This window comes from Gekko japonicus, unplaced genomic scaffold, assembly GCF_001447785.1.
Source record: "Gekko japonicus isolate JY-2015 unplaced genomic scaffold, Gekko_japonicus_V1.1 scaffold284, whole genome shotgun sequence".
Classification (NCBI taxonomy): domain Eukaryota; kingdom Metazoa; phylum Chordata; class Lepidosauria; order Squamata; family Gekkonidae; genus Gekko; species Gekko japonicus.
Window position 1 is genome coordinate 360,987 of NW_015172012.1, and position 18,338 is coordinate 379,324.

Sequence of the window (18,338 nt, forward strand, 5' to 3'; positions counted from 1 at the left end):
GAGCTGTGGGTCTCGTGCCAGAGATGGAAGTAAGGGCCATTCTCTCCAACAATGTCCCACTCTTCTCCATGGCCTCCGTTGCGCTCTCAACCCCTCACTTGGGCAGCTGCCAGAACTGGCCATAGAGAAGAGAGGGTAAAACCAACATCATGGTGGACACTTGGGAAAAAAAGCAAGCTAGGCCCCAGTGGGGTGCTGGTGGTTTTACTCCCTTTCTCCATAGCCAGATTGCTCTCCTGGTACACTGGCCATCTTACTCTCTTGTCTGAGATGCTGTGCCTCATTCTGGGGACAGAATGAAGTGAAAGGCAAACAGGCTTTTTGTGAAGAGAGGCTTCACAATGCTGCTGGCTGGCCCAGAATGGGCTCCTACAGTCAGAAGCCTGGGCATCCTGCTCAGCTGCACAAGCCATCCAGCCCTATCCTGGGTAATGCAGAGGGAAGAGAAAGATATGAGATAGTATTTAGAAGTTGCAATAGTTTCATCATTAATACTGGCCTGAGACAAAACTATTTATTTATTTATTATTTATTAATTAATTTCAATTTATACCCCGCCTTGCCTGCACAGGCAGGCTCAAGGCGGTGTACAGCAGTTTAAAATACAATAAAACACAAATAAATACAAATATTATAAAATTTCAAATTACAAATAAGTTACATAAAGTGCAGTTAAGTACAGATGGCGAATTTCTGTGAGGTGGTCCGATGTAGTTAGGGTGGTGTCCAAAGTTGTTCTGAATGCCAGTAGGATGGGGGCCATAATAGTCTAGTTGTTCATAGCTCATTCATCAGTGGCGGCTCCTAATCGAAGGCCTGGTGGAAGAGCTCCATTTTACAGGCCCTGCGGAACTGTAACAGGTCCTGCAGGGCCCTGATATCTTCTGGGAGCTCATTCCACAAGTGTGGAGCCGCCACTGAGAAGGCCCTCGCTCTGGTGACGGCCAATCTGGCACCTTTTGGGCCAGGGAGAGTCAGGCGATTTTGCGACCCTGACCTCAGTGCTCTCTGGGGGATATATGGGGAAAGGTGGTCCCTCAGGTAGACAGGCCCCCAACATATAGGGCTTTAAAGCACCTTGAAGCGAATCCGGTATGCTATTGGCAGCCAGTGCAATGCCTTCAGCACAGGCCATATGTGCTCTCGTATGGAGAGGCCCATCAACAGCCTGGCTGCTGCATTTTGCACCAGCTGCAGCTTCCGTATTTGGGACAAGGGCAGCCCCATGTAGTCCAATCTCGAGGTGACCATAGCATGGATCACCATTGCCAGGTCATTGCGTTCGAGGAGGGGAACCAACTGCCTAATTAGCTATAGATGGTAAAAGGCTGCTTTGGCAGTGGCTGCTACCTGGGCCTCCATTGTTAAGGCGGCATCCAGGAGCACTCCCAAACTCTTGACCCTCGGCGCTGGCACCACCGGTGCCCCATTGAAGGTCGGTAATGGGATCCCTACCCCCGACCCGCTCCGACTCAGGCACAGGACCTCAGTCTTCATCGGATTCAATTTCTATCGGCTCAGTCTAAGCTAGCCCGCAACATCCTGAAGCACCCAGTCCAGGGCATCTGGGGTAGAGTCGGACTGACCGCCCAACAACAGATATAGCTGGGTGTCATCTGCATATTGGTGACACCCTAGCCTATGCCTCTAGGCAATATGGGCAAGGGGGTGCATGTAGATGTTAAATAACATTGGGGATAGCACCGCCTCTTGGGGAACCCCGCACACCAGCGGGCACCTCTGGGATATCTGCTTCCCAAGCACCACCCTCTGTCCCCGACCTTGTAGGAAGGAGACAAGCCACTGAAAGGCAAGCTCCTGAATCCCAGTGTTGGCGAGGCGGTGGATCAGTAACTGATGGTCGATCGTGTAGAACACCGCCGACAGGTCCAACAACAACAGTACTGCCATGCCACCCCAATCCAGATGCCTCCGGAGGTCATCTGTGAGGGCGAGCAGAGCTGTCTCCATCCCGTGGCCTGGACAGAAGCCGGACTGGAAAGGGTCTAGCATTGAAGTGTCATCCATAAAACTCTGCAACTGAATTGCCACTGCTCTCTCAAGTAATTTGCCCAATGGAAACATAATACAACTTGTACAAGATAATTATATCAAAGTTGTGGAAATGTAGGAGTTCTGTGTATTATGTTGGATGCAGCTGAATGAGGTGGTGGAATGGAGCATACCACTGTTGAATGCTACCCCAACCTTGTACAGAAAAAATATTAGTGTGGAAAGAGTTTCTAACCACCCTCTCTCCTGTAATGCTAGACTTTAACTTGAAGGGAACTTTTAATATAGGGAAGCATTTTTTTTAATAATAACCAGAACTGTTTTTATGCATTCTGGAGAAGATGAAAGTGTGCACACAGTTTGTTTTTGTTTTTGTTATAAGTCTGGCTTGAAAGCCCTTTCTCTCAATCCAAATGCTAGGTGAGGCTAGCTGAGTTGGGGAGAAACCTCAGGGGTACTCTGATAATTTGAAAGGCTATAGTTATATATTTAATAGTTTATCTTATATTATTGTATGCATGTGTTTGGTACTGTGGTACACCGGTAATACTTTTAGTTTAGGATAGTTGCAAAATGTGGCTATCCACAAGCCACAGAAGGAGTATCATAATCCAAGGGGAAAGTTTGAATGTATAGGGATATAAAGTAAAGGTAAAGGTTCCCTTGCTCGAAAGCCAGTCGAATCCGACTGTAGGGTTGCGGTGCTCATCTCCGTTTCAAAGCCGAAGAGCCAGCGCTGTCCGAAGACGTTTCCGTGGTCATGTGGCCGGCATGACTAAACACCGAGGCGCACGGAACACTGTTACCTTCCCACCGAAGTGGTACCTATTTATCTACGTGCAATTTCTTGCTTTCAAACTGCTAGGTTGGCAGGAGCTGGAACTAGAGACAGGAGCTCACTCCGTCATGCGGCACCCGGGTCTCGAACTGCTGAACTACTGACCTTCCACAGCCTGCAGTTCAGCATCTTAACCACTTGAGCCACCGCAGCTCCGTATAGGAATATAAGAATGTACTAAACTGGTGTCCCGCCTACTTGTAGGTATCTAATTTATAACTACCTCTGCTGCTCTGAATACTCAAAAGAGAGTTTCCAGAGTTTCTCACTAACCATTAGCCAGAACATCTACCAGTCAGTCTCACCCTGATGTCACCTTTGGATTTTTTCAGTCTTCCTTAACTTCATTCAGTCTAACTTCTTACACCTTTCCCATTATGCTTCAAACACTTTTCTTCTTTCTGTCTCTACGTTTGTCATCCCAGTTCTTCTACAGATTTCAAGTGTTTTGCTAACTTAACACATGTGCAAGGTCTTTTCATAAACTGACGTCCCCTAGTCCAAAATATCTGTAATGCTGATTTGCACAACCACCCTGTTTTACATTAAAAGTGGTACAACACTTCATGGGTATAATACTCAGTTTTCAATACATCCATTATACATTATTATCTAGACAAATTGTTATTCCTAGACAGCCAGTTTTGAACATTAGCAATTCCACTAGCAGAAACATGTGGCTCAACAAGCTGCTGGTGGGATGCCATTTGTTGATGGTAAGGTGTGTCTTATTTATTAGATCACAACTTGTTCAGACCTAATGTACCATAAAAACTTGATATGAGTACCCCTGAGATTATTTTACCTTACCCAGATATGCTCCAGGTATATCTTGCTTATCCTGGATTGCAGAGGAACTACACATCTAATACCCTATATTACAGACACTAGCCTTGGGTATTCCCATACTTCTACAGTGGTTGTGCTGAAAGTACATTAATAATGAAGTTGTTTTCAGATTTCCTAGCTGGCACTTTATTAAACTTATAACTGACCTTTAATTTTATATAAGACAGGTGGCCTACATTGTATGGTTACAAATTAAGGAAAAGTGTATGTTCCCCAATTCATCAAAGCAGAAATATGGCTACAATACTTTTTGTTTGCTACATTGTCCTAATCAATGAAAAGGGCAGAGACTGAAGCCAGGTCACTAGAAAGAAGCAGGTCTTTGTATCTAGTAGTATTGGTCCAGAAAGCTCCCATAAGCATTTGCTGGGTGTGCCTCATTCAAGGTAGCCTCCCTTGGAATATCATGCCTTATTTTTCATAGCTACTGAGAAGTTTCTCATGGATAAGGACGTCTAGCTTTGTTTCTGTTTGCTGTGTTAAATTCTCCTCTTTCTTAAAAAGAGCTGCTCACTATTGGAAAAGTAGAAGGGATTTCTTCAATGAGATTGGAAGATTTGTTTTCACTTACCGTGAAGCTTCCTTCTCAGTGGTCTGGGAGTAGGCAGTCCTGTCTCCTGAGGACTGCCCCACTCCCGGGACCACTGGAGAATCTTGATGTGTGGTGTAAAGTTCCATTAAGTTGCAGCCAACTTATGGTGACTCTGCAGGATTTTCAAGGCAACAAATATTCAGAGGTAGCTTGCCATTGCCTGCCTTTGCCTGCATAGAGACCCTGGGTTTCCCTGGTGGTCTCCCAGCCAAATACTACCCAGGGCCAACCCTGCTCAGCTTCCAAGATCTAATGAGATCAGGCTAGCCTGCACCACCCAGGTCAGGGCAGTGACCTAAAATAATTTACTCAGGCCCCGTTCATACGAGGCAGTTTGGGCCGGGAGCGGGCCGGATTGGAGGCGCATCAGACGGGCGCGATCCCATGGCAACATCTGCCTGGCCTCGCGCTCCCGCCTCCAACACGGCCCTTCCCCCGATGAAGCGCCTCAAAGATGAACCACCTACCTTCGGTGGTTCATCCGGTTGAGCCGCTTCATCCTCCCCGTGGGATCGGCGGCGCGTCTTGCCGCCGTCGCATCCCCGGCCCCCTGCTGTACTGCGCATGCTCGAGCAAGCATGTGCAGTACGGCAGCCTTCCCCTCCGACGAGTGTCGTCCTCCCCGGCATGGCTTTTTTTGGCGTGGCTTTTAAAAGCCGCACCTCGCCCCGTCTTTTCTCTGCCGTGTGGCAGGGGCCTCAGTTTCATACATGGCAATTCAGAACTTTCTCTAGATGAACAGACATGAAAGCTCTAAAAAGTTGTCATAGACTAGTAACATATTAGTAAGGCTACATATACTCGAAATAAAGGTCCATAATTTCAACAGAACTCTTTTCCAACCAAATATGCACAGATCTCAATCTTGGTATTAGGATGAAGCTTATAGACAATTTTCATACAGTGTCTGGAATTCATGCATGTACTCAAAAACTCTGAAGTTTTGTTGCAATTCTCTTTCTCAGCTAGCTAGTCAGAATGAAACATCTTTTTCACAGTGGCTAGTATTTAGTATTTTATACAGATATCTTTATCCTCCAGAGCCATGATCTTATGCCAAATGAAGGCTGCCCAGACACTTTGCTAGAATGGCCCAGCACCTATTGTCATTACCGAAAGTTTGATAACAGTCAGAAATATGCTAAGCATTGAAATACATGGACCAGATCTAAATAAAAACTTTCTCTAGAATATGGAGTCAAAGAGTCTTTGCATCATGCAAAAAAGGCAGTCAAAGAGAGTAATTACAGTTTAGTTGAAAAATGTGAAAAACTGCAGACTGCAATGTTGTCAAAATGTGTATAAATTATAATCAATCTGAAAATTAATCTGAGAACGCAGTAACGGTTTATGTGTTATATACAGTATTTAGAATCCACATCAATAATGGAGTCTGGTAATGCAAACGGTTGAAAAAGAAAACATAGAGAGTGAAAAAAATGATAACAGTTCAAAATAAACCTGTAACTTGAATGAACAGAAAATGGTATTCATAACTTCAGGATGAATGAAAATGTTTAAAGGGGGATTTGGTCTATGGAATGTGCTTGGACTGACTGCTGGGGGCAATGGAAACACAGATGAAGCAATTATATACCTGATAAATGTTTTCTTCTATTTCAGGCTCACGGATTGGCTCATGTCCAGCCTCAAACACAATGTACTATTACATCAGCAGCCAAAGAGGAAAGGTCAGAGATGAAACAGAAAGGAGAAAAAGGCAATTTGGAACTTCAGAAGAAATAACCACAGACAAGCAGTAAAGAAGTAGGTCCAAAGTACAAACCAGCACAGGAGCAACTGACTTTTGCTGAAAGGCATATAATGTGACTCTTTTATGAAAGAAAAATAAAGGAGAAATGGAACTTTGCTAATTGTCACTGGACTGGTTTTCTGCTGCTTTTTCAACAGAGATATATACAACCAAAGGTCCAGTTTTGCTCTCATAGAAGTGACTGGGAATTTTACTTTAGGAACACAAAGAAGCCTCTGGGCTGCATGTGGTACTTTTAACCTCTTTGAGGGACGACAAGCAAGAGAAATAAGTTACATTTTGAGCATTAATATATAATAAAGGGCTCCTTTTCATCCTGTTTTTGAAAATATAACATAGGAAGGATATCACAATTTTTTTTAAAAAGATTCTAAATATAATGCATCTTTTCTCCAAAATATCTCTGTGTATTATCTTTTCAATATTGCATCTGTTTAACATGCAGTTAAAATGTAGCTGAAGAATTTTTTAAAAAATCAACTAAATAATTCTGAAGGGTTTGACATCTGTTTTAAAAACAAGGTTTAGGAGACCTTGAAGCCTGGGAGAAGTCCACAGGCTATCATGATCTCCTACCCTTCCTTTCCCTCTTCTATAATATCATGTTTAGACAGGAAATATGGTGTTATTCCCCCCATACCCCAAATAAAAACAACAGGCACTTTCAACTTAGCCTTGGATGTCAGAAATGAAATAATTTTGAAAGCTCTATTGAATTACTTCATGTTTCTGGGTTTTCAAAAACCAGAAGCTGTAAACTATCCTGGGAGCAAACTCATCTAATAAATGGGACTTCTGTTGCTACCACAGTGTATCCCTTGAATGAAATACCTTTAAAAAGCCAGCAGTGTCAGACTAGAATCTGGGAAACTTGGGTTTGAATCCCCACCTTGCTATGGAAGCCTGCTGGGTGACCTTGGGTCAGTCACACACTCTCAGCCTAACCTCCCTCACAAGGACGTTGTGAGGATAAAATGGAGAAAGGGAGAATGTTGTTAACTACTTTGGGTCCCCAGAGGAGAACTGTATGGTATAAATAAATGGAATACTGTATGGTATAAATACAGTAAATAAATAAAACAAACCAACATATATCTGAGGCCCATTACTTTAATGAAATACAGCTTTACAATGAGTAAATCAAGCATCTCCTGCCTTTAAATTAAAGTTATCAGACATGCATAATCAAAACATTTCTCTATTTATCCCCAGTTCTTGTGTGACTTTTAAGATTTAAATCACAAACTGACTTTCAAAGTCAATGTGATTAATATGTTGTCGAAGGCTTTCACAGCTGGAGTTCATTAGCTGTTGTAGATTTTCCACATTGTCTGGCCATGGTCTTGGCATTGTAGGACCTGACGTTTCTCCAGTAGCTGTGACTGGCATCCTCAGAGGTATAACACAGAAAGATGGAGTGAGAAGAAAAATGGTAGGCAGGTAATTTATATCTACTCAGATAGGTGGGTGACTCAGCCCTACCCAACCTTCCTGAGTAGATATAAATTACCTGCCTACCATTTTTCTTCTCATCTTGACACAGAGAGTTATACCTCTGAGGATGCCAGTCACAGCTACTGGAGAAATATATATATAATCTTGTATAAAATCTTGTTTCAATACTTAAAACCTAACTTTCAAGTAATTTTTAATGGCTGCTTTTAGTCTCCTGTGTAATATAGAAATATTAATCCAAAATCAATTTTTTGCACATATTTTATGATTTTCAGAGCTCACTGACTGGGAACTTAAATGACTTTGTTTCAGCATTGCAGTTCTACTGAAAAACGTTCTTCCTAAATATTTCTGAACTCTGTTGTTTATACAGCTTCAGAAATTACCTGGTAAACAGGATCTTCTACATCTTCTTCCAAAATTGTCTATTGCAACAAAAAGCAAAGGATAGGAGACAAAAGGGAAAGAACAGCAGAAGTTTGTATTAAGCAATAGCAAAGAAAGTACACATTATGAATATGGATACTGGAATTATTGCATCAATTCAGACCTTCACCATCATCAGTATGTCTAATTCTCAACAGAACCCTGTATGTGGATATTGAAATCAGGAGCCAGGAAGAGACAAAACAGATCTTTCTACAAACATGATAAAATACCCAGGTTAGCAGAAAAATCTAAAACAAACAAAATAAAAAATTGGGGAGGTAATTTCCCTGCAAATAATAAAAGCAGCACCTGTAGCTCTCTCTGTGGTTGTTGCTAGGCAGCCACAACAGTATTGCCAGCCTTCAAGCCTTGATTTCTGTCAGCAAAAGGCAGGAGGAGGGAGGATCCTGTTCTTGCCCATTTTTGCCTTTGAAAGAAGACTCATCAGGGCCAGGTCTTCCAGCAAGCACTGGCAGGCCCATCTGTTTGCTACTATTTAACAGCTGTCACACACTGGTTAGAATTTCAGACTGGAATCTGTGAGACACAGATTCGAACTCCCACTCTGCTGTGGAACCTAGGTTATGTTGGGCCAGTCACAGCCTAAACTTCCTTTCAGGGTTGTTGTGGCGATTAAATGGAAGACAGGAGAATGATGTAAGCTGATTGGGGTTCCTATTGAGAAAAAAGGTGGGGCACAAATGAAGTAAATAAATATTAAATATAGTTGAAGATGGGGGCAGATAAAAGGTAGATTTGCTGGTGTATGGGAAGGAGAAAAAGAAGCAGAGAAGGGGAAGGGGATATGGGGCTGTCAAGAGGAGAGAAAGAGGAAATAGAGGGGGAGCAGCTACAGAAGAAAATGAGATGCCTTGCAAATCCTTGCTGTTTTCCGCTTGTAGTCCACAAGTTCAGAAGCATCTATAAATCAACCAGCCTCAAATCATATATATTTAATATTTAAAAGAACAATTTTGTAGGAAATGAAGCCATTTGAAATGGCTAATGCTCTTGTCTTCAGCAGCGTTGTTGTTTTAATTACTACTGAATCCCTGCATAGAGATGCTGGTAATCATATACACACATCGGAATTAATATTGTAAACTGACTGGATTGAGTCCAAAGTACTGTGAGTGGAACTTTCCTACCTCTCCCTCCTGTTGCAGCCTACTGAGTTCCGTGAAATGTTGCCCCAGTATTCAGGGGACCCCCAGGAACAGTACTGGGTATGTTGTGGGAGTCCTGAGTGGGAAAGGGGAATCAGACAAAACTGAGTGTTGTATCCGGTCCAGAGCCCCTGCATCTCATTGAAAGTCCTAACTGTCACCATTACATCATGGAGTCTTCTGATGGAGATCAATAGTTCAGGAGAGTCAGTTCATACAATCAATCTTTTTCCTGGTTGGAGCAAGTACTAATCATTATGTATTGTTCCTAACACAAAAGTATTGTGAGTTCTTGCTTTACAACTATACCAATGTACACCTCTAAGAATGGTCTAGTGAATACCTGATATACTGCTTGTTCACACTGTTTATCTTTCTGTGCCTTTTTCTCCATCTCTTCCCTTTGTTTCAATTCATAAATGAGTTGAAAGAGATCTCGTAAATCCAAAATTACAGGCTCTGCCTACATGAAAAAAAACAAGTAATTTTGATAACATAGAAAAGCAGACCTAGCTAACAGAAATACCTTCTTCCTGGAGAAACAGGAGATCAGGATGACAATCATGTTACCACCTATTTGATAGGAGATCCACTGAAATCAATGCAACGTATTTAAACAAATTAAGATACAGTTCACTTATTTGGTTCAGGGTCAGAGGGAGCTAATTGTTTAGCAAGCCCCATTTTATCTTGTCATGGAAATGATGAGAGAAAAATTATCTTTGCATTCAGGAAGTCTCACCCGGCAACTTGCTGAATGCCTATGAAACCTAAGTCAAATTTTCGAGACAGAGATTGCTGGGGTGGGTTCGAAATGTCAATGTATAATTTGAGCATTAAATCAATGCTGCTACATCACCATCAATACAAATACTCCAATTTAGCCTGGTTTGTAAACTGGTTCTTAGGAGTGCCACCTTAGGCAAAAACAAGAAAAAAAATCCAAAACAAAACTAAAAATTCCTTTCACGTTGAATTAATTTATACCTTGTTTATACTGGGCTAGCTTCAAATTTTAACTTGGCAAAGGTTCATTTCTCTACAAGCTAATTATATTTGCAGATTAATGGTAATTATAATTATGAGCATAAAAGGCATTGCTTATATTTATTAGTAGTTTCTAATACAATGAAATGAGAGTAGACTATGCAAAACAGCTATTTGTTTTCCATCATTTTCTATCTAAATGAGTCTAGGAGCCAGAGTAAACTTATTTGCATTCAGCTAGTGTTTCCAGTTTAATTAGAAAGGAAAATAATTACTAATTACAAGGAATACATCAAGGAAAAAAAGAAGAAGGTTGAATTGCCTCCCTTTCTTTTCAAGATTGGTATTGCTAAACTGCCATCTCTGAACATTTATGCGGGCACTCCTGACAGCATTATATACTGCAAAACAATGCTCACAGGCTGCCCTTTCAAGCCACAGTGCTATCAAATTGAGTTAAACTACACAAAATTACAATAATCTTGATACTTACTGCCTGGGCTGTTTTTATTGCCACAAATCTATGATTCCCTTCCTTTCCACATACATATCCAAAGGCCCGGTGGTCTGTGATATCTTTTGCAATGTATGAAATTTCATGAACTGCATGATGGTGCTGTAGTAGCTGTGCAAAAACAAAACAAAAGCACACAACACATTTAACTGAGGTTTACACTTTGACTGAAACAGACAACATATCTCCATAAGTATTCCTCTTAGTAGCAATGGTGTCATAATGAGGAACAATGCTTTCAGTGGATTCAGGTGAGCAGCCGTGTTGGTCTGAAGCAGCAGAACAAAGTTTGAGTCCGGTGGCACCTTTAAGACCAACAAAGATTTATTCAATGTGTGAGCTTTTGAGTGCATGCACACTTCCGCAGACACATTGAAATGGACGTTCTCAGTCCATACATATAGATAGAATAAAACTTTGTTGGTCTTAAAGGTGTTTCACCTGATACTGTCTTTTCAGTCAGAAAATGTGCAACCCAATACTATCCCAGCCATAGCTTTTGATATAAGAACAGATGGTTGTATTATGAACCCACTCCATCAGACAATGTAGGCTCCTGAACAGCTAGATTTGAGTCCAGGAGCACGTTAAGAGACCAACAAGATTTATGGGTTATAAGCTTTTGAGAGTCAAAGCTCCTTTTGTCAGATGTAGGCTCCTGGATTATTTCATACTAGAGGATCTACTGAGGGCATGCCTTTTCTCCTCTGGTTTTACATACAATGAGAATGAGACACCTTGGGTGCGTTCAGACGCGCCGTTTCAGCCGGCATAAACTGCTCCGGTTGGAACCGTTGCAGTTTATGCCGGCTGAAACGCGATCACACTTACCTCCTATCTGTGGATCCCATCGCTGTATGCCCGTTCACATGCAGCGGGGGTCGGCGTTTTTTTTTTTAAACTCAGTTTGAGCATGCGCATAGGCAGCTATCCACAGAATGGCGATCTTCGCGCATGCGCAAAAACCCCGTCTTACATTTAAACTTTAAAGGTAAGGACTTACCTTTAAAGTTTAAAGAGCAAAGTAGCCTCCCTGAGGTCCCGGACGCCTCCGAAATGTTAAACTAAAGCCCCCCCTTTTTTAAACAAATGCCAGGGTGAAGCTTTGCCCAAGCGCATATCGCCAACCTTTAAAAAAAATGGCGGGCAAAAATAGGAAGCCTCAGGCTTCCGAACGGAAGTGGCTAGACACCGGTGGAGAGTGATCAGACGGGGGGGGGAGGGTAAAGCGATTACAACCATTGTACTCAGGATACCACCACTTGGGGACCTCGTGGCAGAATACAACGGTTTAAAGCTCTTTACAACGGTTAGGGACAGACCTGCTGCAGCATTTTGAGATTTTTCAGAGCTGGACACCCACCTTTGACAGGATTCACAGTTCCACATAACTGTGGTTCCTCCACCCCAGTAATGTCTGCAACTGGAAATCATGCAAATTAAATGCAGCCAGGAAGGTGTTGCTAGTTGTCAAGACCATCCCTTTGTTGTACAACACATAGTAAACAAAAACAGCTGTGCCACAGAAGTACACAGGAAATTACCCTTAGATCATTTCAATTAAACTCTGATTATTTGCTATTTATGACTCCTGTTGCAAAAACAGTAAAGACAATAATAATAAACTCTGGTTACTGGAACCTAACAAAATACTTCCAATTTCTTTCATCACTGTTCAGCTCTTGTCTGAGCAACAAGTTAATTCTATACTAATCAATTACTCATCTATATACTAATAGCCAAGTGTCCCCAGTGCGTGCGGATACTTATTTCCGCAAATTGGGGGCCCATGGAAGCTCAACAGAAATGCACACTTGAGGCATTACTTAGGGTGTGCAGAAAAATCTGACATATTTTTAAAAATATACGAGGATACTTAAATCCTAAAAAAACTGAAACTGCGTTCTTGCACATGCGTGGAGAATAGACTTGCCGTTTGGAACTGTGGTGGAGCTTGCTGCTAGCAGCTGCGAGGGAGCCAGGGATCCGAGCAGGGCTCACTGCTGTTGCTGCGGGGGGGAGAAGCTACGGCGGGCAGGTGGCTGGGAGCCATGCAGGGCTCACTGCAGTTGCTGCTGGCCGAGGATGGGGAGAAGCCTGGGCAGTGGGCGGCTGAGAGCCATGGCAGGGTTCACCGCCATTGCTGCTGGGGGGGGGGGAAGCCTGGGCAGGAGTGCAGCTGGGAACTGGGCAGGGCTTGCTGCCATTGCTGCTGGGCTCACCTGTGGCCACCTCCTCCTTTTCCTCCTCAGTGAGGACCTCCACCTGCTTTGCAGGCTGGGGGCCATCGGGTATATTCCCCCCCACGAGTATTGCGGATCCCGCTTCTTGTAGTTTCTATTCATAGATTTCTCCTGCTACAGATTCTTTTTGCCTGCCTATTTGCTCTACACCAAGAGTTTCTTTTCCTCTATCTCTCCTGATTCTCCACCTAATGGAACCTTTACTTTGCCCAGCATAGGGTTGGTTTCCAGTTCCTGCACTTTGCAGTCTGGATAAGGACTAACAGGGAAAGCGATCGCCTTATGCTTGTCAGATCCTATGCTCTTCTGCCTTATTTAGATTCTCAATACTATTATTGAAGCTTATGCATTTATATGTACTGGTGCCTTCCACAGAAAGGTATATTTTGTTACTGAAAAGGAAGCTGTTTTTCTTTAAAGTATATCATTTATTTAATTTTTGACTGTCACTTTAAAATGGCAATTCCTCACATTTTTTTTGTAGATATATCACTTTGAATGTAAAAAACCCCCTCTTCTAAAAACTTTACAGCCAACTAGTATAAACTGGCACTTGGATCAGGGTGAACAAGCTGAAACTTAATCCTTTGGATTAGTAGAAAGGCAGACAAGACCAAAGAAGGGGCAAAAACCTAACCCCAAAATGGATTTGGATACCTAAAAGGTTGATGTTACAAGCACTGATAAAACTTAAACAAAACATATATTTAATAATACAGTGAACTTTAAAAGTTCATTAAAAAGAAAATTTGCCTTTAGGCCATAGAGGTCACACACTGTGCAGTACACGTTGCATATAATGCAGTAAAATCTTAGTAGCACACTTTGCAGTACACATACAATACAGTAACAGTATATGCTTAGTAGCACTGATTGGAACCAATAAACCAGTGAAATTGGACCAGACATGTTTAGCCCAAAAAAGTCTTCTTTAGTGGTCCCAATTTAATATCACATGCACACTATATGAAAGAATCTGGATAGTAGTTAGCCATGTAAAGTATTGTGGAGGCTACAAGCTCTCCTTATATATAATTCTATTTTCGAGTGGCAACGTTCGATGCGCTCCCAAATCAATTGGCTGACTGAACTGCCACTCAATAGCTGTCCCGTTTTCCACTGGCTGCATTGCCTGAGTCCCACCCACACACACGCCACCCAGCCTCTCAGCCTCAGTGTGCTGGGAGGCAATGGACAGACCGGGCGCTTCAGCGGGCGGACGATCATGAGGCTGAGCCATCTCATGGTGGCACCATGGCTGTTGTAGTCGGCCGCGCCTGGGTGCAGGTAGCTGTGTGGCTTGCAAACCACCACCACCGGGATGGAGGTGGCCATGGGCGGCAGAGCCGAGCAGTTGGGAGGGCACTGGCGAGATGTTCCGTTAACCCTTGGCCCCGGGGTCTGTGGAGGGGGGAGAAAGTAGATTGCCAGCATAGCCTTCTTGGTGTGGAGGCGGCCAGCAGAGTCGGGCAGTTGGGAAGGGACTGGCGGGGCGTTCTGCTGGCCCTCGGCCCCAGAGTCTGGGGAGGGAGGAGAAGGTGGATTGCCATCATATCCTTCTAGAGCTCATTGTATTGCTTCTACAATGGGCTTTGCGGCTAGTGTGTGTGTGTGTAAAGTTAAATTAATTCTGGAGTGTAGGATATCTACTTTTCATATGAACTACTTATTCTCTAGCATATTAATAATATGATCTTATTTACATAATATAATTGTATTGATTAGATTTTTTGCTGAGCCTGTCACATGCTATTCCTCTAATCAGGAAGTTAACCATCACTTTCTTCAGCAGTATATTAGAGAGAATGTTATCTTAGACTCCTACTAAATCAAAGTTCTTTGACATTACTTTATTGATTGCTAAGCAATGTTTGTGGAGAAATTAAACTGCGATCAGACAGTTACACAAAATTCAACATAAAGATTATTTTACCAGGGAAAATACCACCTACAATGCCAAAGCAGATGGAAACATTTTAATTTATTTGGGAACCCTCATTGACTGCTGGAAACTCATGGATCTGGGTAGTCAGCCGTGTTGGTCTGAAGCAGTAGAAAATCATCGCATCTTTAATGGCTGGTGATACTCAAGCATCACCTTGCAAACTGTACCAGTCTACTAAGTTAAGTACGCCTGCAGCCATAACCATTTCTATATTTAATAGAATGGAATCTTTAGAAGGATAGTCGTCAATACATTTTTTGTCAGAATCTGAGCCTGGTATATCGCTTGAGTTCATGAGATCTGGGCTACAATGGTCTATGCCGATCAGGTATTTGCATTAAGTTTGGCATCAATTTGCTGAGCCACAGGGAACCAGTACCCATCAGTTTGCCCAAGGAGGGGTGAAACTGGACGAACTCCCCCGGAGTTAACATTCGTTTATATTATGGCTAAGAGCTGTTTGTGAGTAACTTCAAAACATATAGGAACAAAGGAAAGTCCAATTTGGAAGATTCATGTTCATGTGGATCTTATGTATGAGGTCTTATGTATGAAAAAGACACCTCGAAACGAATGTTAACTCCGGGGGAGTTCATCCAGTTTCATCTGCTGATGTCTTCATTTCATCTTGTGACGTCCTTATTTTTGTAAAACATAAGTGTACAATGGATTGGATTCAATATTGTTGCATTAATACAAATTAGAATTTGCATGATTTGCACTATTTGCAGTAGTTCTATTGTGTTGGTTTATGTCATACTGCAACCCCCTTCATTTGTTGTAGTTCCCATGTACATCAGATGTCTCTAAAAGATCTGCACAGCTAAGACAGTAGGATGGATTGAGAAACCTTGGCCCCTGCCACACGGGCCAGAAAATGCGGGGTGGGGGGGCTATTTGCCCCGGGGCAAAATACCATGTGGCTGCAGGATCAGACGTCCCGGTGAGGTCCCGTGGTTTGGGTGGAGGTGCCGATCACACGAGTATCCACACCTCCACCGAACGAGCCGCCGCCTCTGGGAGGGCCGTGCACAGCCCACTCCAGGCAGGGTCCATGGGCCGCTCACAAGGAGGGGAGGAGGGAGTAACCCACCAGATCCCCCCTCCCCACCAGCAGCCCACCCGCCCTCCCCGGGACACGCGACCCGCTCTCCGCCTGGCTGACTGCTGACACTCACCCCCATTGCAGCCCCCCTGACCCCCCCTGTTGGGCGCTTCTTGAGGCATGTGGGGGAACAACCCGGTGGGCGCCAGATGCTACGGGAGTCCAGCAGGGATGCGATCAGGCGCCCGCCCTTGCCGCGTGGTTCCCGGAAACTAGTACCTCGAAGGTACTAGTTTTTTACTGCACATCTTCGGAGGGTAGGCATGGGTCAGCCACGGGAGCTCTACGCTCCCCAGATGTTGCCGTGAGATCGCGCCCGGAAAGTCCGACGATCTTCCGTCTATGCAGCGTGGCTACTGCTCCGTGTGACCGCAGCCCTGGTTGCATTAATGCCTCCTTCTGAGAAATTTGCAGCAACATTCTCCATTAGCCTGCAGCTCCTACTGAGGTATTTTATTGATCTCTGACTTGAACAGAAGGTGGCTGACGTGCACTTGGTGGCACTGTTCCACTTCCTGGTTACCTCCCACCCACACCAGAGGCTCATAAAAGATTTGTATGGTGAAGTATGAGTTCTCGGTATGAGCTGCAGAAGGTGTCCTGGGAGGAAGCCTCAATGTGGAATGCAATCTTGAAACACTTCCCAGATCATTCCAACATGGGAGCCTGACAGAGGCAATCAGTTGATGGTTGCTGCCTCAGCCCTCATATGACTTCCATAAATAAGAAATGGAGATGCTACAAACACATCTTTAGAACCAGTGTTCTCAGTACCTCCTATAGTACTCTTTCACATATTGCTCCATTTCCTGGAACGAAATCACAGCATAAGATGTATTGCTGTGTTTGAAGTTTCATATTCTGAAAGTGATTTAAAGCATTTGCTTTGCAAAGTGCACAGAGGCAGATGCTAATAATTCATTTAGATTGTTATTTGGTGTTTTGTTTCTTTACAGTTCCATGACTTTATTGATTTATTAGCCCATTACTCATGATGAATCACAAGACTTGATTCCAAGACTTAGAAACAACCTGATAGCCGTACAGAATAATTCACAATGAACTGTATAATTGTTCCAAAGGAGCCCAGGCAGCCTGGATCAGTGGGTGCCACAAGAAAAGAACAAATATATGGTTGATTAGTTTCTCCCTTGGCAATTGCAATAATTTATCTGATAATATGGGAGTACATTTTAAACACTTGAATAAACAAATGACCTAATTAATAGAGTATCATACTGATATACAATATGTTAAATATCATATCCTGCACCCAAGCACAGCATATAACTCTGTTATAAACAAAGTTGTATTCTTTTTATAGCTGATGCATGACACTACTCGTAAAAAGTCACAAAACGTGGAAGACATTTTAGGAAGCAAGTGGAACACACAGCCAGATTACTCTGCCACTCTTACCTTGATTTAGCATTATCTATAGCTTTTGTGCAGATAAAACAGAACTAAGGTATATTAATATAGCAGCAATTTTTTTAAATAACTGCATCTGTGGTCCAGGAACTCTGATTAACTCATTGTTGTAATTCTTTCTAATGCAGTCATTCTGTGCAGTGGTGAACACGTCTGCTTGTCTCCTTATGTTTTTCCCCTCACAATTTCCAACAAGTTAGCCAAGAGTAGGCACCATCTTAAAAAAAAAAACCAACAACCAAAACACCCCACAAACCCAGTGTGTAGTACAATTATCTTGGTAATTCCTGAGTGGGCTTTTTTGTCATTTTATCTTGCTACAATTTTTTTTTCTATGAAGTAAGTATTCCCTTTTCCTCAGTGGAAGACACTTCCATTCACAGCAAACTGCAGTTACCTTAAAATCTATATATTTGCAGGCAGTTATTAGATCTGTTCCACCCTATTCAGCCATGATAATCAGTCATGCATGCTAGATACTCTCTATATAAACATAAAAGGGTGCTTTGTATCCTATATCATATATTCTAATAGCCAACAGAGGGCGCCGTGCGGATACTTAGACTGAGGGAAAGGAAGCTCCGTGGGCCTCCGAAGCTTCTCCTACATACCCAGCATGCTTCCATTATGTGCACAAAAATCGAAAAAGTGAGAAAATCGCTCCAGGGATGACTGAATTCCCCCTAAAACCCTCTGGGCTCTGCTTCAGACACCAAAGGTGAGAGAGAGGTTAGAACGTTCAGGGGGGGGGGGGAAGAGGCTTCTAACTGCTCTGTGAGTCAAAGGGTGTGGGGGAAGGGCCCTTTTCCAGGCCTCCGTTGGCCTTTCAGGGAGGGAGGGAGCCTTGGGGCCTGGCCTGGGGAGTCCCTAGAGGTTTTGAGGTGGGATTGGGGAAGGGAGAGGCCTCAGCTGGGTATAATGCCACAGAGTCCACCTTTTAAAACAATCATTTTCTCCAGGGAGTCACAGATCTCTGCTGCCTTGAGTTCAGTTGTAA

General features: G+C 43.2%; 1 protein-coding gene across 1 annotated transcript in view; it reads right to left on the reverse strand.

The window, feature by feature from the left end:
* DAB1 (Dab, reelin signal transducer, homolog 1 (Drosophila)) overlaps window positions 1–18,338 on the reverse strand; it is a 316,448-nt gene that overhangs the window by 66,680 nt on the left and 231,430 nt on the right. The window contains exons 4-7 of the mRNA XM_015420265.1: window positions 10,597–10,728; window positions 9,460–9,579; window positions 7,908–7,946; window positions 5,890–5,955 (exon numbers count right to left, since the gene is read on the reverse strand). Of these exons, the coding sequence (XP_015275751.1) occupies window positions 5,890–5,955; window positions 7,908–7,946; window positions 9,460–9,579; window positions 10,597–10,728 (357 nt within the window). The remainder of the gene's footprint in view (window positions 1–5,889; window positions 5,956–7,907; window positions 7,947–9,459; window positions 9,580–10,596; window positions 10,729–18,338) is intronic.